The sequence below is a fragment of the Lepisma saccharinum genome, chromosome 1 (genome assembly GCF_977018435.1).
Source record: "Lepisma saccharinum chromosome 1, izLepSacc3.1, whole genome shotgun sequence".
NCBI lineage: Eukaryota > Metazoa > Arthropoda > Insecta > Zygentoma > Lepismatidae > Lepisma > Lepisma saccharinum.
The window spans coordinates 52,832,827-52,859,628 of record NC_139229.1 but is presented as its reverse complement, the minus strand read 5'-3'; the positions used below and the strand labels follow the sequence as shown (position 1 = coordinate 52,859,628).

At 35.4% G+C, this 26,802-nt stretch overlaps 1 protein-coding gene across 8 annotated transcripts in view; it reads right to left on the bottom strand.

The window, feature by feature from the left end:
* Positions 1-26,802, bottom strand: part of brp (ELKS/RAB6-interacting/CAST family member bruchpilot) — a 681,904-nt gene that overhangs the window by 116,853 nt on the left and 538,249 nt on the right. For 4 of the 8 annotated variants that reach the window (XM_083131781.1, XM_083131775.1, XM_083131754.1 and 1 more), the window contains exons 5-8: positions 24,931-25,227; positions 23,897-24,064; positions 12,866-13,033; positions 10,623-11,600 (exon numbers count right to left, since the gene is read on the bottom strand). In XM_083131781.1, coding sequence (XP_082987907.1) covers positions 10,623-11,600; positions 12,866-13,033; positions 23,897-24,064; positions 24,931-25,227 — 1,611 coding nt within the window. The remainder of the gene's footprint in view (positions 1-10,622; positions 11,601-12,865; positions 13,034-23,896; positions 24,065-24,930; positions 25,228-26,802) is intronic. The other 4 variants (XM_083131785.1, XM_083131761.1, XM_083131769.1 and 1 more) reach the window with 2 other exon arrangements.

Genomic DNA, 26,802 nt, shown 5'->3' with positions numbered 1-26,802 from the left:
GCCTGTGACTTGCAGACAATGAGCACATATGATTGCTTAAAATTGCACTAGTTACGAAAATACAATATAATTTGGGCAGAAACTGATATAACTGTTCTTAAAATGTGATCAAAAAGAACAACATCTGCACTAGTTTATTTTTGCCAGGATGACTGGTCTTCCTTTGGACGCAGTGTGGAAACTTTCCACAATAAAAATTCAGTGGCTGACATTTTTATCTAGTGCATTCCTAATGTACACAAATCAATTGATTTCATCAGTTTCATGAAGCCAGTTATTTTTTAAATCATACATTTTGTTGTGATAAGGATTGTCCCAATCAAGGTGTGCTGCATTGCATTGGACAAATCATACTCACAAATTAATTACAAGTGTTGCCTTTGTTTTGTTTTACCAAATACCACTTTACTTTACTTGTTCCCAGTTTCTGTTTTATGTCTATTTAATTGTCACGTCATAAATCTTTCTATCTGCATCATGGCTAAAAGCAGGTTGTTGGATATATTACTAAAAACAAACCAAATTCCTCAAAGAAACAAGATGGTCCAAGAGAAAGTCAATGATAATGACTTGTTTTAATTTAAGTGCTATGCGCAGCTCTAGAAAGGTCAAAATACAGCACTTTGGCATATAAGATTCTAATAATTATAGTAGATTGTATCATTGCCTTTTTTGAATATTCTAAAAATCTTTCAGTCACAAAAAATTCTAAATAATGTTAGATGTAGAAACACATACCCCTCTTACAGAAATCGTCATCCATTGAGCATGATAGTCTAATGGCTGATAATTCACAATACTTCAAGACATGGATTAGCAGCATAACCAGTAGGTGCTGAAGGAGCTTAAATATTACCAATGAACCTTTACTTTGTGTAAGTTTATTTTTATCATTGGGTTAATGCCTGTCCCTAATTTTACCCCTCTGGTGGTGTTGCCCTGCATTCATTGTATGTGAGGAACACAGATTAGAAATAAATGAAGATTCAAGGAATAACTTCATTGCTCTTCTTTTTTTTCCTGCAAAAAACCCTCTCCCCAAATCAGCCCTGGCCCAAAACCATGGTAACGGTTGAAGTTTTTGCGTGCGATGACGTGGGACCGGCCAAGTGAATCCATCACTTCAATGTAAAGTCACGTGAAATGACAAAACGACAGTGTTGCAGTATGCAGATATTAAACACCAAAACAAGAACAATGTCTAGATGAGGATGTGTACTACAGGCTGTGGAAAAAGAGATGTGATAGCCACTAACGCCGTCAAACGGTTGGGCGGGAACTTTGCGTCACATACCATGAAGAAGTAATAGGATCTGAGCTGATTATGTCATTTGCGATTAGTCACTTCATTAAATGATTTACTAAATCTCATCAATTTACATTGTCGAGTTTATTATTTGTGTTCTTTTTGGTTTAGGTTCAATATCTTCTCCGTAGAGAAAATTATGCTCATTTCTTTGTTTTCCTTGACCCTGTACATCCAGGGCCAAGGAAGTCAGTAATAAGGTGTGTTATATACAGTGTACACCAGGGCCGGCGCTAGTAATTTTGCCGCCCTGGTAGGTAGCGGCAGATGCCGCTCCCTCTCGAACCCTCTCCTCCCGTCATTACGTAGCAACGGTAAATTGAAAATTAATATAATCCTAAGTAAAACATCAAACTATAAAATAAATAATTTTATTATACTATTAACCAAAAAAGGATATCTCGCTCGATCACAGTTAAACACTAATTTTATATTAGACTTATTATTATACCTTATGAAAACTCTCTCTTTCTTTTAAATGTATCTTAAATGTAACAAGTATTAGGAAAGAAATGAAGGCTTGACTTCATATGTTTAACGTTGTAGGTGTGTGATATATGATTGGATTTTTAAAATGTGAGTGATCTGAGGTCTGAATTCTTTCCTGCGTTTTCCCCGCATAAAGCGGCTCTGGAGTTCACCCAGCCTCAAATGAATGGGTGTACCATGGGGGCAACCCTGGGAGGTAAAGGCGGCGTGAGAGTGGTGCTGATCACATCACCTCTAAAATGGCTGAGATCGAGAATGTGTGTGGGCCTACTCCCACATCCCCTAAACGTGCCTTCATGACATGGTGCTATGTGCACAGGGAACTTTACCTTTGCATTTAATATTCTTCTTCATATAAAGCTATCTTGCATAAAATAGAAACAAGGGTGTTTCAGACATGATTGATAGGAGATAGTATTTTTATTAGCCTTAATTTCCAAGAAGAACTTTGTTGGCCACTTGCCACGTTTACCGACAAAGTTAATAAATCCGAAGTTTTACACTCACATTAGGTGCAAAATCATGACTCTTTATCAGTTTAAGGTCTCCTTTCGTGTAATTGTTTTCTTATAGCCAAAAACGCTTTTCGTTCATCTTTTAATTCAGTAGCTTTCATGTGTTAACATTCCGGGAGTTTTCTACAATTTTCAAATAAAGATAAGATTGCATGTCTTTAAGCTTACTAATATCATAAAAGAAATGGAAAATTCACTATGTTGTTTAAGCTGCTCAAATCTTTCTCTTAGAGCTAATATAATCGTCTACGGCCTGGTAATAAATATCAACTTTGTACCGCTTTAGTGGATCTTCAACAGTTTCATCATACTGAAACTGCTTCTCATTTCGATTTCGGCCCTGTACAGTGTTGCCTATCTTTGGATCATCTATATCTAAATTCGATGCCAATTCTTTCTCGTCAACCTGGACTCAAAGGTCGCCCCCCCTCCCCCCCCCGTAGCCTCCACGAGTGGAGGAAGGGAAGTCCTACCAGGCTGCCAAGTGGCGTCTAAGAAACTTTGAAATTTTCATCACTCCTGCTTTTTTCAAAACGCCGATATGCTTGCAAGAAATCATCAAACACATCGTAGATTAATATTTTGAAGGCATTTGCTCATTACATTATGTGGAATAAGAAGTCATACGTACCATATAACTAGTGAGCAAAGAAATGTAAATAAAGCCACACAACTAGTTTGCAATACACCGAGCCTCATGTGCGACCATTTGGACAGTTTTATTGTCGCCAATTATTTGAAGGAGCGCATCATAGACCTCTCCCATTTGAGATCTCAACAAAGTTAAGGCATATAGTGCTGATTAAACAATATAAAAAAGTCAAGACAGCGTTTCTAATTCTTCTCCTTCGTGACCCTCACCGCCGGGTATGTGGCAGTCTTGGTCAAGAAGGTGTACAACACTGGGAATTGTGGAGGAGTACCATAGAATTAAATTCGTAGTAGTAGCTGTGGTCATATAGATATCGCAATACTATACTTCACTTCACTTACCTGTAACACTGATCACAAACTTGCATATACACACACATTTTAAAATTAAATACCAATCTGGCGGGCAAAACTATATAGTATCCACATTGTACGAGGGGTGGGGAGACGATAACAGGGAGTGTATGATACAGGAAATGGTATCTTGGCTCTGTGTAGTCTGTTAAAAAAGGGCGTGTCTGTGTTTGTTCCTTAACGTGCAATGGAAGAATAGATAATTTGGCGTTTGTTTGATTACTCTGCAATCACATGCAGGAGAAACATAACGTGATGTTCTTTTGATTGTATGAAAAAATTACTGGTGACATTTTGAAGGATTCTATAGAGCAGAAGTTTAAAATGTATTATACAAATTAGTAATAGTATTTTAAATATTTGTGGCAACGTGTTCAATTCACTGAAGTATTCTTAAAAATGTATACTACTATGTTAGACCATTACAGACACATTAACATTTATTTCATAGAACGTATAAGCGATATTAAAAAATACAATACTTCTGCAACTCAATTCTGCTTTATGGCCAAGTTACAAAGCAAAAATTAAACCATTAAGCTAAACTCCTACAGCTGATCAAAATCTAATTACGGCTTCGCAGTAACGCAACTTAGCTTTGAACAAAACTTCGTGTATATGTTGTGCTTATAAAATACCGACACGAAAGTTGTATTAATCATTTTACACATCGGTAAGAAGCCACACTTGGTTTCTACTGCAGAAATTAAAGACTACACATCGAAAGGTGGAAAAAATCTGCCCCTGCATGTTGACCTGAGACTGCAGTGGCGTTCCCAGGATTTTCGAAAGGGAGGGGTTACGTACACTATTTTTGGTAGTCATCCCTCATTTTGCCATCTTTTCCTACATTTGACGTTCTTTCTTTTTAGGAATACTGGGCCAACGGGATGGTTATAACCCCCACCAACTCCCCCTTGGGCACGCCGCTGCCTGTGAGAATGAAATATTACTTTATGCCAAGTTTGCGTGAAAGCAAAGTTGTACAATATTACATTTCATGTTAGGCAGACTTTGATATATTCGCGGAAACATGTTGTGCACTGAAGAAAAAAATACAAGTGCATAGCCTAGTGTAAATATAGCGTACATAAATGCTCATTTGAACTTTTCTTTTCTGGTATACACAGTACATTATGTTCAACGTACTTGGAAGATGTATCTTGTAATAAATAATAATAACAAGTGGTGTGCGGTATCTAGAAAAGTCGGGACCGGGATCGGAAAGAAAAATTCTGTCCCGATCCCGACTTCAGCAAATGACTTCCCTACTTTTCTGGATTCCGAGCAGTCGGGAAATACCGAATGGTCATTTCAAAACGGTATTAATTATTTTCTTTTCTACATTGCAAGTGCCTGGAACTTATCGGAAATTGTTAGTTTTCATTCCAGAAATACAAAGACAATCACTTAAGGTGAAAATGATGTGTAGAATTTGAAATTTCCAGAGCGTCGGAAAATTTCGGAAATTTCCCGTCCCGAAAATTTCCCGACTAGTCGAGAAATTGCGAATATTTGCCATCCCGAATGACGAGATTTAAAAAAAAAATCCCGTTCCGATCAATAATATTCTGTCCCGCATAACAATAAGTACCTATCGATATTTATTTTCAATTTGTCTAAAGCCACAAAATGTAAATGGGTGGAAATGCTCATTTGTGTACTCGATTTCGTGTATTCAGTTTCTGGTATGGTTTTCCTATCTGCATAGTGCAACACTAGCGCATAGATTTGGAATTCATTTCATTGATAAATTCACTTCTTACCGTCGTTTCGTCATCACGAGTAAACAACGGATTGGCCCAACCTATACTTCTAATAACCTTGCCCCAAATGTACACAAGCACAGTTAATGTTACACTCTCCTTAAAAAATTGTCTACTATTCTCTTTGTTAAGAATACTTAAACCGTACTTACAGTGAATGGCACTAAATTGACTTACAATATTATTTTGCAAAGGGAAGTGAGATGTATTTAACAAGAAAGCCATCATGTATAAATATCAATTTTGCAAACGTATTTAAATGACTAAAAATAGAAATATCCTAACATATAATCACGTACATTAAGTACGTAAGAATGGACAAATTTGTTGTGCACAAAATATAGTAACACTACCTGTGATATATTTTATTTTGTTAATGATTTTATAGTTTGATACTGCAGTTGAAATCCTGCTTACAGCTTGTATACATTTTCTATTTATCAGTATTTTTAAAATTAGATAAATTGTGATTTGTTGATGTGACATTGTTATGTTCACTTGCTACGACATTGTGAATGTGTGTATAAAGTTTATCATTATCATATTATGAAAGAGAGTTTCAACTACACACTTCTAAAAATTTTGTGCATATATTAGTCCTTATTCAGTGCATAGAGAAAATATAATTATGTGAAATAATTTTTAAAACTTTTTACATGATGCAAGAATATTTTTAAAGCTTTACTTGGAATAATGCTTCTAATAATTAGTATAAAATCTAAGAAATTTTCCATTAGGTATGTAAAATGCACAAGTAGTGCTTAGATCTTGGCATGAAAAATCAATACATGCAATCAATTCATGCTCGAAAATTACAGAAGGATATATTTATATTCTTTAATTACCTTCATGCTTGATGGAAAGCTAAATATTACTTTAGTTGGTGCTGATATGTGTGCTAAAATATTTCAAAGTGCTCAAATAGAATGTGATGGTGTAAAAAACTTTTTTTGGCACACACTACACATGCTGTCTTCAGTTTAGATTTTTAAAATAGAAAATCAGAAATATATAAATTGAATAGTTACTTGTTATAAAGTTTTTGTGAAGAATATGATTGCAAAATTTATGTTCATTATTAAGACAAAATTCTTGTTTAAAATAATAATAATTTCATGCTGCTAATAAAAACTTGGATTTGGTTATAACAAGATTTTCTTAATTGTTTGCATAATCAATGTTAAAAATTTCAAAAAATACTGTTATTTTTATTGGATAGTGCTTCTTTAATTCCTTGATTGATTGATTGATTGATTTGATTTATTTTACTTCATTTTCGTGCCACTTTTAGCTAATTTGCGAATATCGGGATGAGTGATGACATGATGAAATTGATGAATGGACACTTACAAACATTTATATTGTGAACTTTTGTTTTTTGGTTTGTGTAGATGTGCTCAGAACTATTCCACTGCAACTACACCATATCAGTGGTAGTTATTATAGACTGAAGATTTATATGCATAGGCAAGCACTTATTAACATTTATTTATTTCTAATTTTTTGCATTTTGACAAAAATGTAAGTAAATGAAAGCACATTGTTCCATATTTTAGTCTCTCCTCTTTCCGACTGGTGCTCTCTAGGGGATTAGACAACTACAGTACTTGATGCTGCATCTCTTAGCTTTGCTTCCTGCTATATTGTTGAGAAGAATGAAAATCATACTAAGATTGGATAATATCCTAGGAATTAGAACAATTGATTCTCTCTCTGCGTTAGGGTTTCAGAGGATTGCTGATGGAAATAAAGCACTTGCACTCACTCACCTTGCCTTTACTTGATATGGAATCTTTGGCCAGCGCTCTCAGCTGTAACAAGCCCTCAACCAAGATAGATCCATGTTATCAACATTGCTTTCATGGTGGTTGCGGTAAACGCGGTTTAAAATTACTTACGTGAAATTTAAAAGATTTCGTAATTCCGCGTTGCACAATTTAATGGTTCAATCCTATTAATTCAAACGCCGTACCCTTTTGTGAATGAAGACAGTGGATCTTCGAAATTAATAGGATTGAACCATTAAATTGTGCAACGCGGAATTACGAAATCTTTTAAATTTCACGTAAGTAACATTGCTTTGCTTAAATGCTTGTGAGGTATGATGTTGACATGTAGCATGGCTCGTGTTGGCAGTGCCATCTACAAAATTTAGGTTTTCGGCAATTCTTACTATGAATGTATATTTTGATTTATTTTGAACAAAGTGCTTATTTTGAATTATTTTGCATGTAAAGTGCATACTTTGAATTATTTTGCATATATTTGCTTTAAATGTTATAACTGTCACTAGTTGTCATTTGCGTTTAGTATACTGTGACAATTCCGATTGATGTTAACAGATTTTTTGTGGCCAAATTTATATGAAATTGATTTGGAGGACATGTGGTTCCAACCAGATGGTGCCACATGTCACACTGCTAATGCCACAATCGACATATTGCAAGAACAGTTTAGTGAAAGGATAATTTCAAGAAATGCAACTGTTATTTGGCCTCCAAAAGTTGTGATTTAACTCCCTTAGATTGCTTTTTGTGGGGTTATTTGAAATCTATAGTCTATGCAAACAGACCACGAACCCTTGATGCATTAAGATTGAACATCGAACGCTGCATTTGAGACATTAGGCCCGAGTTATTGCACAAAGTTATCGAAAATTGGGTTCATCAAATTCACTCATGTGGTGGACACTTAAATGATGTGTTATTCAAAACATAATGTAATAAACTATGCTTCAAAATAATATAAAAAAGTTTGGTTGTATCTGAAATAGTTTTTATTTTATTACATTTCAAAATCATATCGTTCTTAATGGAAAACCCTATATATTTTTAAGAATTTTTGAAGAATGTTAATCCTTTTATAGTGAATTATAAAGTTTTTTCAAATTTGAAAGTAGTTTGCATAAATATTCAGTGGCCGCGGTGGCTCAGTCTGTAACGCATCTGACTACCATGCTAAAGATCCCAGGTTCGATCCCCGGCCAGTTCAAATCTGGGAACTTTTCTAACGTTGGAAGTGGCCCCGGCATCCACCCAGCATCGAATAACATGGGTACCCGGGGTAAACCCTAGGGGGTAAAGGCAGTCAGGGGCGTGGTGCTGATCACATCACCCCCACTCACGACCGGATCAAGAAAGTGTGGGGCGTTACCCCCACACCCCCTATACGCCTTCATGGCGTGGTGCTAAGCACAGGGGAACACTTTACCTTTTTTTTTTATTTTTTTACCAATAGCAACCTACCCAATATGTATGAAATGGATTCTTGGTGGGAGCCACCAACATTTTGTTTTAACCCAGCACTTTGAGGACAATTGGGAAGTTACTTGAAAAGACATAGTTGGCTCCGGTTTTGAAAGCCAGAAAACAGCAATGATGGGACTCGATGTGCCGACCACGTGCCACACAATGAAAAAGCTACCCTGGCAGGCCCTAGCCTTTAGAGAACTGTTGCAGCATGGAATTTAGTTGATTAAAAAGTTCCCCTTATCCATTGAGAGGGATGGGCACAGGAAGGGGAGTGCATGTCAGACTGGAGAAAAGGATGTTCAATCCTTCTGTTCCCCCTAGCATCCTCACTAACAATGAATGCTGGGAGAAGTGTCATGCTATCTACAGGAAAGTTGGCATTCTATTTTTTATTTTATTTTATTGTTTTGTTTGTTAGAAGAAGAGAAGAATGTACATATTTACTTCATTTCCCAGCTGAAATAAGGAAACTGTATCTAATGTTCCCAATGAAATAATGTATGAAATAATGCTAAAGATTTTACTGAATTCACAGATTAGTACATACAGTAAACACATGAGATTGATTGTTGTAAATCTTGAAAAATTCATATTCGAATTTTGCAACATTCATTATTGTAAGTAGTTTTGATATAACTTTACATATTGCATCTTGTTTGTGCAGCAGTTTTACTTTTTCTTCATATTCTGTCAAAGAGCACTAGAATTATTTGCTGTTTTTTTTTTTATATTTTAACCATTTTTGTTAGGTTTTTACAGCATGTTTGTATGCAAGTTTTGCTAATTTTTAGAGCATATAACTCCTCAATCTATAACAGTAAATAAATAGTATTTTCACTATACATATATCAGGGGAATAACAAATACTCTACAGGAAGCACAGGATAGAAATTTGTTTTTTTAATTTATGTAATAATGGTGTGATATTTGAACATGTTAATACCTCTGCCGGAATTTTAATACCCAGAAGTCTAATGCCTGGATGGTAATTTTAAACTCAGAATCACGGGAGATTCGCACAGCATTGTTTAAAATGCTGAATCTTCGGAACCACTAATGCAATTCATGATATTAATATAGACGTATGAAAATTGTAAATATTCAAAATTTGTAACTTGACATAGTCCCCAGATATAACAATTGTATTTACTATCAATTTTAGATTTTGCATGATATTGATGTAGATATATGAAAACTGTATATATTGAAAATTTGTAATTTGATGTAACAGTATCATTTTATATGCATGACTTATTTTTAGGACACTTGGTCACTGTTTTCGTTTGATTGTTGAGATTCCATTTCAGCGTAGTCTAAATCACTTTCCTCACTACCTGTCAATAATGTAAAGAATGAATCATCGTCACTTTTTCCAATAATTTCACGAATTTTGTCGCTCACAAGACCCTTCAATCTGCTGCTCGTCGCCATCCATTTTTACAAAAAACTACCGTAAACGAGGGACAAACAAAAGTGACTTTCGAAATATTTTTGCAAAATGACCCTAGGTGGCAGTAAAATACAGTCTCACTAGCAAGCAGAAGAAAATTCATTTCTTTCCGTGTGAATAGATGGCACAGAACAGCCATTCATTTAGAGCCATGATGCGGACAAATGGTGTACGTCAAACCGCTCATGGTAGAAATATGTAGGTCAGTACTCTGTACGTCAAACTGACCTTAGGGGTTAAACTTGGATGGAATATTTAAATTTAAGTTAGAAAGTGGATGAAACTAACACAGATTGGAGATGTGTTCAATGAAAAATTTGTGTACTATTTTTTCTGCAATTGGCCCTTATAATACCACCTCACTGTAATACTTCATACGGTGAAACTAGAAAAACTAAATATGCTGACCAAGGCAGTAATTTATTTTATTAAAAACATAAACTAAACGTAACGTTTCAACCTTCTAGCAAGGTCTTCTTCAGACTCTGTATCAAGTACAAAAGTCTAGGATAGTTTCTTTGGCTTAAAATTCTAATTTTGCTTATTAAATATCTAGTGTTTCACATGTATGTGTTTCATCAAATTCTTGTGTTCAATAATATTTTACTCTTGCTCAGGTAAAGATATCGACATTGCACAAACTTATTTTTTGTATCTTAAATAGCTTGTGCAATGAACACATGCACTACAGGTTGGAATCATGCATGAGTCAATTTGAAATGCACAATTTCAACTTGAATAAAGAAGACTTGGTTTTGTGTTGATACAAGGTTCTCAATCATTCACAAGCTAGTTCAATCATTCAACCAAACATACATATGAATAAGATAGTAAACTTACCCGCCTTACTTCAGACTGTGATTTCTCCAGCTTCTCCTGCAGCTTATCGACTTCCGTTTGAGCCTTGTCCAATGCATTCTGCACCTTTTCTTGCTGGAGCTGCGTCTTTCCAAGTGTAGCCTGCGAGCGTTCCAGTTCCTCTCGCATTTTCTCCAACTCTGAAACAGCCTTGTCTCGCTCTGCATGCAATCGGGTAAGGGCTGACTGGGCTCGATCATATTCGTCTTGAAGATTCTCCTTCTCGGATTGTGCATTCTCCAATTTGGCTTTTAGTCGGTAAATTTCTCCTTGAGATTTCTCGACTTTTTCCTGAAGTTGCTCTACTTCAACGTGGGCTCGCTCGTATTCTGCCTGGTTCATGCGTAATTCGGCCTGGGCTCGGCGCAGTTCAGCTTGAACTTTATCGTATTTCTCCTGTACCCTGTCCAGCTCTTGAGATGTTGAGTACGTGCTTCGACCAAATGTTGTTTGAGACCTTTCCAGATCGTGATGCAGTCTTTCGTTTTCTGATTTTAGTCGTTCGCATTCCATTTCGGATTTCGTTATCCTCTGTTTAGCAGATTCCCAATCCGTACAGCTCTTTCCGACTTCGCCCTGCATTTTGTCAAGTTCGGCTTTCGATTTGCCAAGCTCCGACTGCGAACTCTCCAATTTAGCTTCAAGTTTGTCCTTCTCTGCTTGTGCTCTCTCTAATCGTACTTGTAATTTCTCCACCTCACTTTCAAGTGCATGAATTTTCATTTTGTATTCGGCAAGTTCCCTTTCATGGAGCTCTCTTTCCTCCATTTTGTCTTGTTCCGCACGATCGCGTTGCTCTCTCAACTGTTGGATCTGTTTGTCTTTATCACTAATAGCCTCTTCTAAACTAGTAAGAGCACCTTCTGAAGAGCAATGATGAGCCTGCATAGCTGTTAGCCTGGCTCTAGCCATATCAACCTGATTATCTTTTTCTTTCAAAAGATCTTCTAAATTTTCTATCTGCAAAATTTTGAAGTAATTAAATACAGTTATGCCTACAGTTGAGTGAATGTTGTTTACAAATTAATATTTTCTTTTTAGTTCAAAGAGCCACAAATTGTAGTAACCAAAACATATTTTCTAAGAATAAACAAACTAATAACAACTGTAGGCATTTACAAGCAAATAAATAGCACTGAGTATTCTCAAACATGCATATAATGTAAAGAAATAAGCACACTTCTTTATGCAACAAATATTAAATGCAATAATGATAAAGTGCATTTTTAAATAATAGTACATATATAGCAGATTCATATACAAAAATAACATGATAAAAATTGCAGATATAATACAAATTCAAAAGAAATTAAGCAACAACTTAATACTGTAAATGTACATATCAATTACAGCAACTAAATAAATTAGTGCAATAGTATATAAACTAAGAAGCAGAATGAAATCATACATTTGGTAAATAAAGATATAGAAAAAATAAATACAAGATTTTTGTGTTTCTTACCAGAGAATAAAACAAATTACACATATTTAAATAAATCAGCTAGCACCATCATCAGGGCCTATGAACATAAACACAAACAGGTGAAAAATATGCACATTACAGAATGATGTAGCCTAGGTGTACTGTTTAACAAATAAACACTAAATACTTTCCATAAATGAAACTGACAACAATAACATCATGCCATAATAACTAAAGAAAAAAAAATATGGCTCTTGTCACTTCAAGTTTAATACATTATCCTAAAGAGCTATGCAATATATTGAATAATTTGCTAAACTAGAATATTTCATGTTTTACCTCAAATATTTTAATTTCATTTTTCTATCTTGTATTTAAAATTGATCTTTGATGATGCATGTAACAGATAAACATACCAATATTAGTTATATAATTATACTAATTTCTTACACTTGACATTAGTTAATATAGTACATATTCTGTTTCTGACAAGAAAATGACTAACCAAGTTCTATCATTATAGGAATACTTGAATAATTACTGCAATATTGAATAATTGTTTTTAAGAAAACACCTTATTCTAATTCATCATAGTGTTGTGTACTATATTATTTATTTCACCAAGTGAGTAAGCTATGAAATTCATAATTACAATTACTAATAAATGTTGTAATTGTATTTTTACAAAAGAAAAGTTTCTGAAAATAAATTTGAACAAAAAAAGTATAGTAAGCAGAGTTAAAGAAGTTATATTAATGTAAATAATACATTTCAAAGACATTATTTCTATGTCATAGTTTACCTTTCTTTGGAGTACATTAATTTTCCTGTCCTTGATATCCATATGGTCCCTTAACTCATTAAGTTCATTGTTTAAACGGTTGCGATCTTGAGTGGCTTGAATTGCGGTTTGTGTTTTCTTTTCTATGTGACGATTCTTCTCCTCCAATCGCTGTCTAAGCTCCTCAACCTAAATTATTAACACACATAATTAGAGTATGAATAAATATATCTAAATCACACAATAATTATTGTAACTATCTTGAAGTAATTTAGGAACTATCTGCTAAACAAAAGTAATAGCAAAGAAATGAGTTCACACCATTCACATGGCAGTATATCTGTAGTGCAACTTTAGCATTTAAAATGTTAAATTCAGAAGATCATTTATCTCAAAAGATGAGCTGTTTAGGTATACTTATAAAATAGTAGATTACTGAAATAAAACCCTATTCTAAATATTCAGTATTGATAAGAATAGTGTATATATGCTATTTTCTTCATAGAAATATACTATGATAACAAGGTCACAAGTTCACATGAAAAGGGCTGGCAAGTAAATTCATAATTATGGTAGAAATGGTAATTTAATATTTTTTGATATTACTAGGGATAAGCCGATACCAATTTCAGTGGTACCAGTTGGAATTAATTTACCAATATCTGGCAATACTTTTCTAGCATTTTGGTGTTTCACAGTATCCTTAAAAGTGCCACACAAAATTTTCTCTAAAAGGAGAGGGTATAGCTTGTGAAATTGAGATTGGGACAGGACTTCACGTAGTAGTAGGGTACCCTATAAGTTCTGATATGCCAAGGTGCTAGTGCACACCAGTTATCCATCCACAAGAAAAAGTACTTCAAAGCTTTTTAAGTATGTCTCATGAGGTTAAGATATTGTCTGACTCCGCACTTGAAGTGGAAAATATTAGCTGGAGGGATGTTTGGTTGAGCTTTATAGTTAGCTGGGGGGATGCTTTGCAAAAATTTAGCTAGCTGGGAGATCACCATCACTTCGAGCACTGGTCTGACTACCATGTGACCCAGTGGCAGCATATCAGCTTCATGCACACAAGTATTGTGAGGTGAGTCTATGTATTCTAGAAATAATGCAAAATCTGAAGTTTTCATTTATTTTGCACCAGCATAGGGTAAGAAAAATGGATTTTGTGCTTTGTGCTATTTTGATATAGTTCTTGCTATATTAAAGCAGGTTGATGCAAGTACATGGAGTGCAAAAAATATACACAATAATTCATGATGGATGTGGTAAACATGGTTTGAGAATTACTTACGTGAAATTTCGTATTTCCACGTTGCACAATAATGTGGAAATACGAAATTTCACGTAAGTAATACACAATAATATAGATCAATAATTTAAACAACTTCTAATTGTTACAATTTTCAAACATCAAAATCTGTATCAGTGAGAATCAATAAGAGTATCAGCATTGGTTTGGGTATCGTTTTAGCATGGTATTAGCTCAGCCCTAGATAGTGCCACTATACACTAGGTATAATGATACAGCTTGATAGTAGATGCTGTTTTCTAATTCTGTACAGACTGAGTGGTACACTGAATGTGGAAGCAAAATAATTTTCAAAAAAATGATCAATTAAATTATGTGCCACAGGCCTCACACCCACCTAAGTTGGGATCTGTTTTGTACACAGTAAGAGAACTAAATAATACCCTAGCTTTCAAAACTAGAACAAGAAAGACTAGAAGGACGAAGGGGCTGTGGCTTTTCCTTTTGGTACTCAAGGCTATATTTTCGTGTAGTAAAATGAAGAAGGGTGTATGACCTCCACCAAGACCCCTCCCCAGCATAGGCACCGACTCCATGGGGCTTAGGGGGGCTCGAGCCTCCCCAATGTTAATGATGTGTGGGCAGAGCAAGAGGATCTAATGTATTATTTTTCTTATCTTGTAAAGTTTACTCCGAATTGTGCCACATGAACTTAACTTTAAATACACATTTGAAATGTTCTAGACCATCAACTTTGGGGGGGCTGAGACCGCTAAACCATCAACTTTGGGGGGGTATGATCGGAGACAGCAAAACACATGACTTATTACTATATACTAAGTATATAATTATTATTTACTATTTTACATATATTAATCAAAGACATAATGAATTTAGCCAACGACTTGTTAAAGACTGTTTGGGAATCCCCTAAGAGAATGCAAATATTTAGGAATATTATTGATGTGAATGAGAAGGCTGGCCATACTGGACTGCGACCACTTTACCCTCGTCGGTGGACGTTGAGAGCCTCCAGTATGCAACAGATCTTAAGGAACTATGAAAACCTTCTCAAATTTCTTGAGAAATTTTCTGAAGAAGATTCTACTGACGCAGCATTAAAATGTGCTGGATACCTGGAGACAATGCTTCACTTCAAGACATGTTTCTTTCTCTCCCTCTACTGCCATGTGATGGGTCCAATAGAAGAGGTAAACTGTAAGATTCAGTCTCCACGCATTGGTTCTACAGAAGTGGAATCAAAACTAAAATACTTGACTGACATCTTTCAAGAAAAGCGAATGAGTTTTGAGCAGTTCTGGCAGAAATGCACAGAGGGCAAATCAAGCCTCGTTGATGAGCCAGAATTGCCCCGGCAACGTCACGTCCCTAAGAGACTTGAAAATCCTGATGCTGCCAAACATCACAAGTTCTACACTCCAAAATAGTATTATAAATCAATATACACTGACGTGTGTGACACAGCAAAATCATGTGTTAAACAAGGACATGAATGTACAGGACTACAAAAAGTAACAGCCGTAGAGAAAGAATGCATCTCAGCTGTGAACAGTTATACAACAAACTTTCAGCAAACGCGAGAATTCTTTCGGCAAGATTTGGATGCCGATAGGCTCTCCTTACACATGTCCATGCTTCGTGATATCGCCATACAGAAGAAAGCGGTTCTAACTACCATGCGTGACATAAGGAAGTTTCTTTTAGAAGACACCACCCTCCAGAAGACAAATTCATGATGGTCCTCCGCACTGTGCCAGTGACGACAGCCACAGCCGAAAGTTCATTCAGTGCTATTAGCCGACTAAAGACATATTTGAGATCTACAATGGGGCAGAAGAGATTAAGCAGCTTAGCGGTACTCCACATACATCAAACTGTGCTTGATAATTTGGACCTGAGACCACTCGTTGATAAGTTCATAAAAAATAACCCACTGCGTAGAGCAACTTTTGCTTTATTTTTAAATCATGTTCATATGTTTTTGTCGTGTATGTCAATTCATATCTTAGTGTACATGCTATTTGTTTTTATTATTGCAAAATTAAATTTAAAAAGTAATATATTGTAGCAAGAACAAAAAAGTAAACCCATTTTCCTGCGATTTGTGTTAGCATTTATGTAAATAATTAAATAAAACTGTTAAATATTCGTTATTTGCAACCCATCACATGTCTGTTGCGGACATTAAAACACACCCATGCCCTCGACGGGACTCGAACCCGAGACCTCTGGATCAAAGCAAGTTGAGTCGACCACCCAACACGCTCGGCTACCGAGGCCAACATAAAACTGTTAGGTTGGTCTCTTAATGTAAATACATACTTTTCAATAAAAATGTTAATTGTTATCTAAAAAAACAAATGAGCAGACACAAAAGACGTAAAGAAACTTTGAAACATTTTCTAAACGTTTTTCCTGTTAAATTTCATTTGCATGAGGAATATAATAGCTCCTTAAACATTGCTATATGAGGACGTAATTTTTATTTTTAAAAAAAGGGAGTGAGTTAGTCATTCATTCATTTATTTCAGTGATCAGAGCCCCCCCAATAATTTTGACAAGTCGGCGCCCCTGCTCCCCAGGCATGTTAGTGAAATTCACTGTAAACTGCTGGCTACCCTGAAAGAAAATACTACTTTCACCAATTGTTATCAAAAGTATGCTACTTTAATAATCCGTGGCTCAACAGCCCTTGAAGGGCCTAGGCCAATCTCCCGACTGCCAGTCTCCCTCCCACAATCCTACCTAGAGATATTTGGATGATGTGGTCAGCACGTCGAACCCCCAGCCATTATAGGAGATTTCCGAGACTGGGTTATGCTACTCACTCATAGCTCCCCAATTTTCTCATAGGACCTCCTCGATGGCGCAGTGGTTGCGTCGTCGCCTTGTAATCAAGAGTTCCCGGGTTAGATACCCGGTGGAGGTACATAGTGGTTCAGATCCCACTTTAAACTGTAGGTCCAGTCCCGATTATCCTTACCGTGCATAAAGTGGACTTAAAACAATGAAATCAACAATTTCCTCACAATGGAGGGTTGCCACTGGTCCTATACACAGGCCGGGAACCCAGGCCGACTCGAACCCATGCCGTCCCGCAGTCAGAGCCTAAAGCACAGTGCCTTAGACCACAGAGGTACGGAGGAGGATGAGTATGCTACATTGCTCTGGATATATATACAAATTATTCTTGCCTCACATTTAACAGAGCAAAGGTTACTATTTTGTGAAGTGAACATGAGAACATCTTGTATTTTTTTTTAAACTACTGTACTTGTTTTGAAGCTCATCTGTAAACATAATATTTTCATTTTGGTGTTTATATTTTCTAATTTTGCTATAAAAACATAACAAATCATGCTAAATCTTACATGATACCAGATTCAAAGCAATGAAGTTACGAGTTTGAGTCCAAGATGACACAATGTGACAGATGGTTTCTTTAGATTTCTGATATCAATCTATCTATTGCTATCAACTGTGTTTGATTAACAATTTTAGAGATGGTTGTATTTCAACTCGAACTAGTGTGACATCTAGCGAGCATGTTGTGACTTTTCTGCACATTTTTTTTTTAACATTTTGAATTTCTTAACAAGGATTTGTAGAAAACCCAAGAAATTTTTAATCTGAAAAGAAAATTTGCGCATACACTTTTTTGTTCTCTATAAATAGAATATGCCCACCCCCGACCAGAAGGTCTGGTACAGCCACTAGATGAATGAAGCACAATGATGAAGATGATTAGATGAAATTGATGAAGGGACACTCACAAGCAACACCCATGCCCAGGCTGGGATTTAAACCTGAGATCTTCGATCTTACATGTTGACCACTTAATGCACTCAGACACCAAGATGGCTATATGTCCATATGAGAGTGAATATGTTATATATATATATTTTTTTAACATAAAACCCACACACATCGATTTCAATATGAATGCATAAATAGAAGGCTTGAAGAAGGCACTTATCACTAGTGCAAAAATGTATTAATCAGAAATCCACGGTAGGTAAGCTGAAAATTCATTTAAAAAACAATGGCTTACACAATCAGTAAGGATATGATATGAGTCTTTAAGATTAGAAAATTGATGTAAAAATTAGGATAATAATAATACATTGGTAAGTCAGTAAGTCGGTCACAAACATTTATTAAACATTATTTTTATTTTCAACTGGATTTATTTTTCAACATAATCTCCAACAACATCGATACACTTATCCCATCGCTTTACCAGCAAAACCTACTGCATAAAAGTCTTTGGACTGCTGTCCCAGCCCAGTCATGTTCAACATCTTCATCATCTGCAAAACGTTTGTCACTATCGTGTGCAAACTTTTCGGAAATTCAAACTATCATGCATTATGCTGTAAGCTTCACAGGAATAAATAAAATGAAAGAAAGATATTAACTACATTTCAATATATTAAGACAAGTTAGCATCTTGTACAATGAACTGCGTAATTGTTTGGACAGACTTGACTCACCAGTAGTGTAGTGATTGATTTGTTGTTTTAAGTCCACTTTATGCACAGTAAGGCTAATTGGGACTGGACCTACAGTTTAAAGTGGGATCCGAACCACTATGTGCCTCCACCGGGAATCGAACCCGGGACCCCTTGATTACAAGGCGACGATGCTACCACTGCGCCATTGGGAGGCCCTCAGTAGTGTAGTGAAGGGGAGAGGAGCGTAGTTATTAACTCACTCTTTACAAGTAAACCATTGTGTGGACAGATGAATGAGAAAATATTGGAACTTCTAAAAGCGAGTACTGCTCAAAATATAATTTTTGAGTTTCTCTCTGACAAATTAGCAGGCAAACTAGCTCACAGTTATTATATCCATTCCTATATTAATGTATTGCCAGGATGTGTTTTGCCTTCAGTTTATGCATAGAAAAATCGCTAACAAAAACCAGTCATAGGTGATGTGAGGACCTGTGATGAGTGAGGCCTTATAACTAGATAAATTAATGAGATCTGGAGAAATCTAAGACTTAACTTTCTCAAACTGAAATAGAAGATCCTATAAATTCGAAATAAACAATTAAATTTACATAAATTGAATTTCCCTGGTGGCAAATGATGAAGAGATTCTCCCGGGATATGCATCCAAGCTTTCAAGAGGTATTGTCACTTTCAATCCCTGAAGATTAGAGCTACATTAGCTCTCAGTCCCTGAAGATGACAGTGACAGTGGCGCAGGAACGGGGGGTACAGGGGTACATTGTACCCCCCTAAATTTTTGAAGGGGGGTACTGTACCCCCCTAAATCCGTAAATCGAGTTGTACCCCCTGTACCCCCCTTGGTAATTTGACAACAGACGCAAGGTGCTACTGTTAAAAGAACCTATTTTTAGTTCGCCCAATAAAAAAGTGTATATTGTTTATAACTTATAAACATTATCTTCCTTACCACAGAAATTCAAACCATTCTACTACATTGTGGTTGCTACTAGTTAGTTCATTGACCTAAGTTCTTGGAAACTTCTTTAAGGAGAAAAAAATTGTTTAAAATGTGTGTGGAACGATGGTAGATTTGCTCTCAGAAAATCAGGCTGCAGACGAATGCTCATTTGCGTAAGGGGGGGGGGGGGTTACACTTTTCTAAAGAAATGGTCACGTCGATTCGAAGATAAGATACAAATCTTCATCAGAAGAGTATATGATTGTTCCCATTTTCTTTGGAATATTTAAAATGGAATTTTCCAAAACGAAATAATTACACGAACGAGACGAGACATGACAGACCAACTCGGGGGCAGTGGTATCGTCGTCGCCTTGTAATCAAAGGGTCCCGGGTTCGACACCCGGCGGAGACACAAGTGCTTCGGATCCCACTTTAAACTGTAGGTCCAGTCCCGATTAGCCTTAATGTGCATAAAGTGGACTTTAAACACCAACTCAACTTAACAACAACCCAACTCGGGGGTACAATGTACTCCTGTTCCTCACCCATATTTTTCATAACTTTGTAAGAGGATGTTCGGAAACCTATACTTAAATATTAAGATATTTCTTTTTGAAAATAGAGTCCCGATTATCCTATCTGAACATGAAGTAAATTAGTCAGATGAATGAACGAGATAGGTGAGACTCACTGCAGGTTCTATTGGTAGAGTTTGGATTGGATTCACAAGGCCTTTGAGTGATGTTTGATTAATTTATTTGGTTTATTTTACTTCACGTTTCTGCCACTTTTGGCTAATCGCGAAGATGAGGATGAGTGAGGATATTATGAAATTGATGGACACTCACAAATAACACCCATGCCCAGGCAGGCCGGGATTCGAACCTGGGACCTCTGGCGTCATAGCGAACGATGCTAACCCCTCCGCCACGAAGGCCGGCGAGGTGGGAATGTCTTTTGGATTTTCTTTGTAGATGCGAAAATCTTTACCTGTGACTCACACATGCTTTTGCTCATATTAAAGTTTACCTTTTCACATAAACGAGAAATTGACATGTCATCCAAAAACACGCATGCACCTGCATTTAATACCATTACATACGAAAAGAAACCTTGGCCGGCTCTTCATATTGTCCACCAACGATTGAAAAGGATAAAAACCTTTGGAACGTATGGCTTTCCTTGCTTCCTCTGAGATCTGAAGGATTTCGGTTTTGTATATGTATTGATAGTACTTTCATTGCTTGAAGAGTGTCATTAGCTACAGCTAATAATATAACAAATAAATGCTTTATCAAGTGTTTCACAAATATTTCAAAGTAAGACTTCTTACGAGTTGATCGGGAACCATCTCAACTCAGTTTTTCTTTTCTTTTCTAATACAACGCTCTAGAAGTCTGAGAAAATAACAAATACATGGCTTCTAAAATGCATTGGACGTGGTACACATCTGCCATAAATTGTTTAAAGATATTTTTATGTGTAGCTATGGGACATTAAAATTAGAATGAACTGAACTGAAGTGAAACTCTATAAATATGATATATTCAATAATGTGGTTTCTGTATCCAGCGAGTGAGAGGTGATTATTCCTGGTTGGGGTGGCTCAAGATGCTCCTCACCCCCTTTAATCTCAACCTGCATTAAAATGAATAGATGTGTCTACGTTCGCAATTTTCACATTTCGAGGGCCACCTTTTAATCAAGGGGTCCCTAGGTCGATACCCGGTGGAGGCACATAGTGGTTCGGATCCCACTTTAAATTGTAGGCCAGTCCAGATTAGCCTTACTGTGCATAAAAGTGGACTTATAACACCAAATCAATCAATCAATCAATTTCACATTTCGAACTCCTGATTTTCCGTTCCGTTAAATTCAAATAAGCTCGGAACGAGGTCCACAGTTTTATATGTTTCAGAATTGTTATCTAGTTTTAAAATTTGTTCTTAAAAAAACAAAAAAAAAACATGAATTCTAAAAACAAAGAAAAATATTTATGCAAATTTTGCATTAAACAACAGGACATTCGTGTATGCTGTTTTAAAATAAAATATTTATCATGACTTCACATTATATCTAGGTACCAAGGTCGTATTTAGGGAGGTCCAGGGAGTCTGGACCCCACCCCCCGAATGACTTACCAAGTAGTAATGGTAAATAATCAAAATATAATTGTTTAGCATTTGTTATATAATTGATGGTTATTTCCGCTGAACTTATTTGGCTCATACGGCTTTGAGGGTTCTAAAGATTTATGCACGCTACTAATGATAATATCCGTAACATATTAATAAGGAACTACACTTTTCTCTAATGTGATCTAACTCCTATTTTGTTATTCAATAAATATTCAATTCCTTTCCTATTTGACATTAAATTCCTTGCCAGGGCAATTGTTTTTATGCAAATCTTGGCGATCTTAACTACACGTAAGCTAGATAATGAATACTCGCTGTTATATTTCTATTCTTTTACTATATTTTACCTGTTCATGTAATAATAACAATACAATATTAATTAATTTACATATTCAATTAATATTTTAATTTAATTAAATATAATTATTTTAATTCTTATTATAATTATTATTGCGACACTTGGTTGGACACCAGAAATGGATGTCTACATACGTGCCTGCCAGTATATATATATGGGAGGCTGAATTTTGTACCCCCCCAAATGAAAAACGTTCCTGCGCCACTGGACAGTGATGTTAGCTCTCAATACCTGAAGATGAGAGTGTCATTAGCTTTCAATCCCTGAATATAAGAATAATGTTAGCTCTCATTCCCTGAAGATGAGAGAGAGATGTTAGCTCCTGTAAGCTCAGATGCATATCTGGAACTGACCTAAACCTGGGCAATATCTTGACAGAATCTCTTCTTCAAAATTAATTTATGCCAGCTTGGCAGTTGAGCAAGTTGCACATATTTTGATCTTGCCTCCAAAATTCCTTGGTTTATTTCAGACTGGGCATGGGTGCAGTTTGTGTGTGTTCATTCATCAATTTAATCTAATCATCAATCATTCTCATCATCAAGATTAGCTAAAAGTAGCAGAAAAGTGATAAAAAAATACAAATACAATTAATTTATATCCAGCATGAGGTCCTCAGGTTAGGGCCAAAGTTGTTCCTCCCTAAAGCTGGTTCTGATAATAACACATAAACAGACCTATGCAATGTAGTTATAAACATTATACTTTATAGCTTAATTAAAAACTGAGACAAGCACTTTGGTTGAGTTTTGTATCACTTAATGTATGTACTAGAAAAATAGCACACCATGTGAATATATGCTTATGAAAGATACTATGTGGTAAACATTTGTATTTGTTTTACAGATATTTACATTTCTTCTCTACAGCTTTTGGCTAATCATGATAAGAATGCATGATGAGTAGATGAAATGAATGAAAGGACAGTCAGAAACACAGTGGAAACACAACACAAATGACACAATAGTATTATACTGGCTGTGAGTCCAGGCACCAGAGCCTCGTTTGCCTGCAGGAGTGCAGTTTCCAGGGTGTACTATAGGGAAGATAGATTGACATTTGAGTACCTTTCAAAAAACAAAAACACCCTTTTCACCATATGGGTAACACTCGAGAGTTTTGCTTGATGACATCATATGCAATTACGTAACAATTATGTAATGTGATCCTGTACTATCAATTACATTGACAACTTTTTGATAAGAAATTTCAATCTTTGACATTTCTCCATAATCTATTTTTGACACACTTTCTTTCAGGTATGGTGAGGAATACTTCAATTCCTCAGATCCAAATTAAGCGGAATGGGCAAGGTGACAAGGACAAGGGACTACTTTTAAGCATTACACTAAAGAAAAAAGATCAGAGTATACTTTCGACATTCTTTCAAAAAATTTGCACTGGTTACTATATCAATCACATTAACCAAATTTAACATGACACTCACTTATATGATACTAACCTAATACTATAATCTAGTAGAAAAAATCATGCAAAAATGAATATTAGGCACTAAAATTAACACGTAACGAATAATATACTAAATTGTAAAAAAAGCTTTCCTGCAAACAGTGTGCATAAACATGCTACTAGAAATTATTCAAGCATCTTGTGAACAGGGTGGTATTTGAAATAGGGGATGAGGGGGAAATTCCCCCTCTGGTTGTTAAAATTTAGTCCTGTTGGGGATTTATATACAATTTATATAAAATTCTAATGCTTCAAGAGAAGTTTCTGGACCCCAGCCCACACATAAAATTTTTCAAAGACCACACTGCTCGCAAACATGTAGACATAGTGGTAGTATCTGTTCCTCTAAGCAAAAGCTACACCAAAATACAGTGCAAAGAAACAAAGTTTCTTACATCAGCCTGCAACATGTTGTAATGCTCTTCTTTTGCACAAAGGGATTCCTTAAGTACAGCAATGTGCCTTTGATAATCTTGATGTTGTTCTTCTAATGTCTTCATTTTGGCGCTCATTGCCAAGATTTCTTGGTCCCTTCTCTGAATTTCAGCACGGTATTCTTCTAACTATGTGTTTGGAGAAATAAATGTTAGTATACTCGCAAACAGCTGGGGAATAATATTTAAAGCAAGACAGTACCAAGATGCAAATAACTAGTAAATGTTAAATTAATGCTCTGATCATTCAAAAAGTATGCATGAAATTATCTCCAAAAAATCATTACATCTTACTATTTTTGAACTCAAAAGTTCTTACTTGTACATTATTACTTTACGTGAGTCTGACACTATATGTACAAATTAATTTTCAACAATGTATCACAACTTTTTGTTCAATTGTTTATATATTACTCATGCTTGCTTACAAATACTGATGAGGATAGTTCAAAAAATACTGTGCTAATACTTGAAATATACTAGTAATAGAAAATTACAAGCATCACACGGTGATTTTTATAGTTAGAGAAACACACACCACTATATTCTAGACACAGTACTTTCAATAGAAACATAACATAACACAATACATGCATCACTTACATTCAGTCAGTTCGGCAGCAATGCAGCTTGTTTGATTCATGCATGTCACTTGAAAAAAAAAAGAGAGATGAAGAGAAAGAGAAGGTGAGAAAGAGAGGTGGTAAAATGTTTAGTGTATATAAACTAGAAGCTGTGATGTCAACAAACGTCAGGTTGAAAAGGCCAGCAGGGCACAGAAATGATTGGGTACTATTTAAGAAAAAAATATAGGTACACACAACACATCGGGATACACCAGAAAAAATGCTGTAGGATTTATTTGATTTTTTTTTTCAATTTATTTTTAATTTACGGCAAGTCAAAGAAAATGGTTTCGTCTCTTATGCTTTATGCCATAATTGATAGCAAGAATCTCATACGTTCATATCAGTGTTGCCAAGGTTGGGACTTACTTGACGTTTATATTTAGTCTCATGTTTAGGTAAGCTACCAACAGTTCCTTGATCAGCTTCTGGGGTTGGGGATGCTAATAGCAGGGACTCCGGAACACCCCCTCCACTCTCACGAATCCTATTTAATTCCTGCTCCAAAAGGGCCACCTCCTTCTCCAACGTGGCAATTCTGGCATCCTTTGTTTCCAGAATTGCTGATAGCGTACTGTTAGTGGGACCACCAGAATTTTGATTGCGAAGAGCATTTTCTAACTGGACTTGCAGGTTTCTAAGAGTCTCATTCATGGCCTTTAACTCCTGAATTAGTAATCAAAATGTAAAAGGGATTAAAAAAGGACAAACAGTGACACACAAATCAACTTTGTACATCTTCTGTCTCACTATGTTATTTTTAATCTACTTTGGTACCTATTCGATTTCACAAACGAGGAAAAAAAAAATGTTAACAACTTTCCCTTTTTTAAAAAAAACATTGAATGGACTTGAGTTACGTGAAAAGTTAAGGCACAATGGAAGTTAATTGAAAGGTATGTTGTATAATCTACAGTTATTGATTTTACACATTCACAAGGGTATTGCTGTTAGCAAATGAACACAAACATATTAACTGTTAAGGGATTTAGTGGTTATAAAAAACCTACTAGGTAAGCTACATTTTTCCCATGGATAATCAAGCTTGTACATTGACAAGTGAAGAAACATATAAGGATATGCACAAAGAAATTTGCAAACTACTTCCAAAACTGACAATAATATTTGCAATATTGCAAGTATGTTTAACCCAGAAATATTTTTTTACTTTGAATATATTCCTGGTATGGAATGTGAAATAATATATATATATATATTATATAGAAATCTTTAATCGCTGACCTTATGTTCATTTATGAATGTTAGAGGACATAGACTGGGGATGGGATTAAGGAAAACTTGTAATGTAGCCTATTTAAAAAATAATGTGGAATAAATAAAGAAATCAATGTATGCTGGGAGGTAAATAGAACTCAAACACATGACTGATTTTGTACTCTATGAACATTTTATCATACGAGAGAGATAACAGAGTGCACTGTCTATAATGCATGGTCTATAATAAGTATACTTGGCAACACTGTATACTTGTCTCTATGCATTATACATTTACTGCATACTCTATGCTGCATTTCAATCATGTTTGTTTCTACTTGGTGACTGTGCAACAAAATGTGGCCTTGTAGACTACTTTTCATTGTAAATTATTAAATTATTGCCTTTTTTAAAAATACAATGGAATGAAGTGTTTCAGATAGGATTTCAAAAGTCGAAAACTTCCAGTTGTAAAAAAAAAAACTTATCACGGCCAGAAACTTTTCAACGAGACAAACTATTACTGTCAGTTTCAATAATCAGTTTGCAAAAATCTGTTGTAGTAACACAATAGAGTAATAGTAACTTAAATTGTTCTGAAATTATTTAAGTAATTTAATTTAAGAATGAAGTTAAATCCTAACTTACATTGAAATTTAAATTTGCTTTACAACAAAATCAAAATGGGGATGGATTTGTACTGGGACATAATAACACAAATGGTTACACATTGAATTCTGATTTTCATGTATAATGTTTTCTTTACTAGAATAAATTAAGTTTACCATGAAGGGGAAAACTATTAGAGGCCAGCAATTTTTAGCAAAATTTATCAGAACAACTTAGAAGTTACCACTAATTAAAAATACAGAAAGTAATCTAGCGATTCTCACATAATTTACCAACTAAATACAACTTTTGAAACGACACACCAAATATAGGTTAGGTTTCAAATGGACGTAAATGGGAAAGGAAATTTGTGACTAATAATTGGAAGGTAGAAAATAGTTTCCCAACCAGCAATTG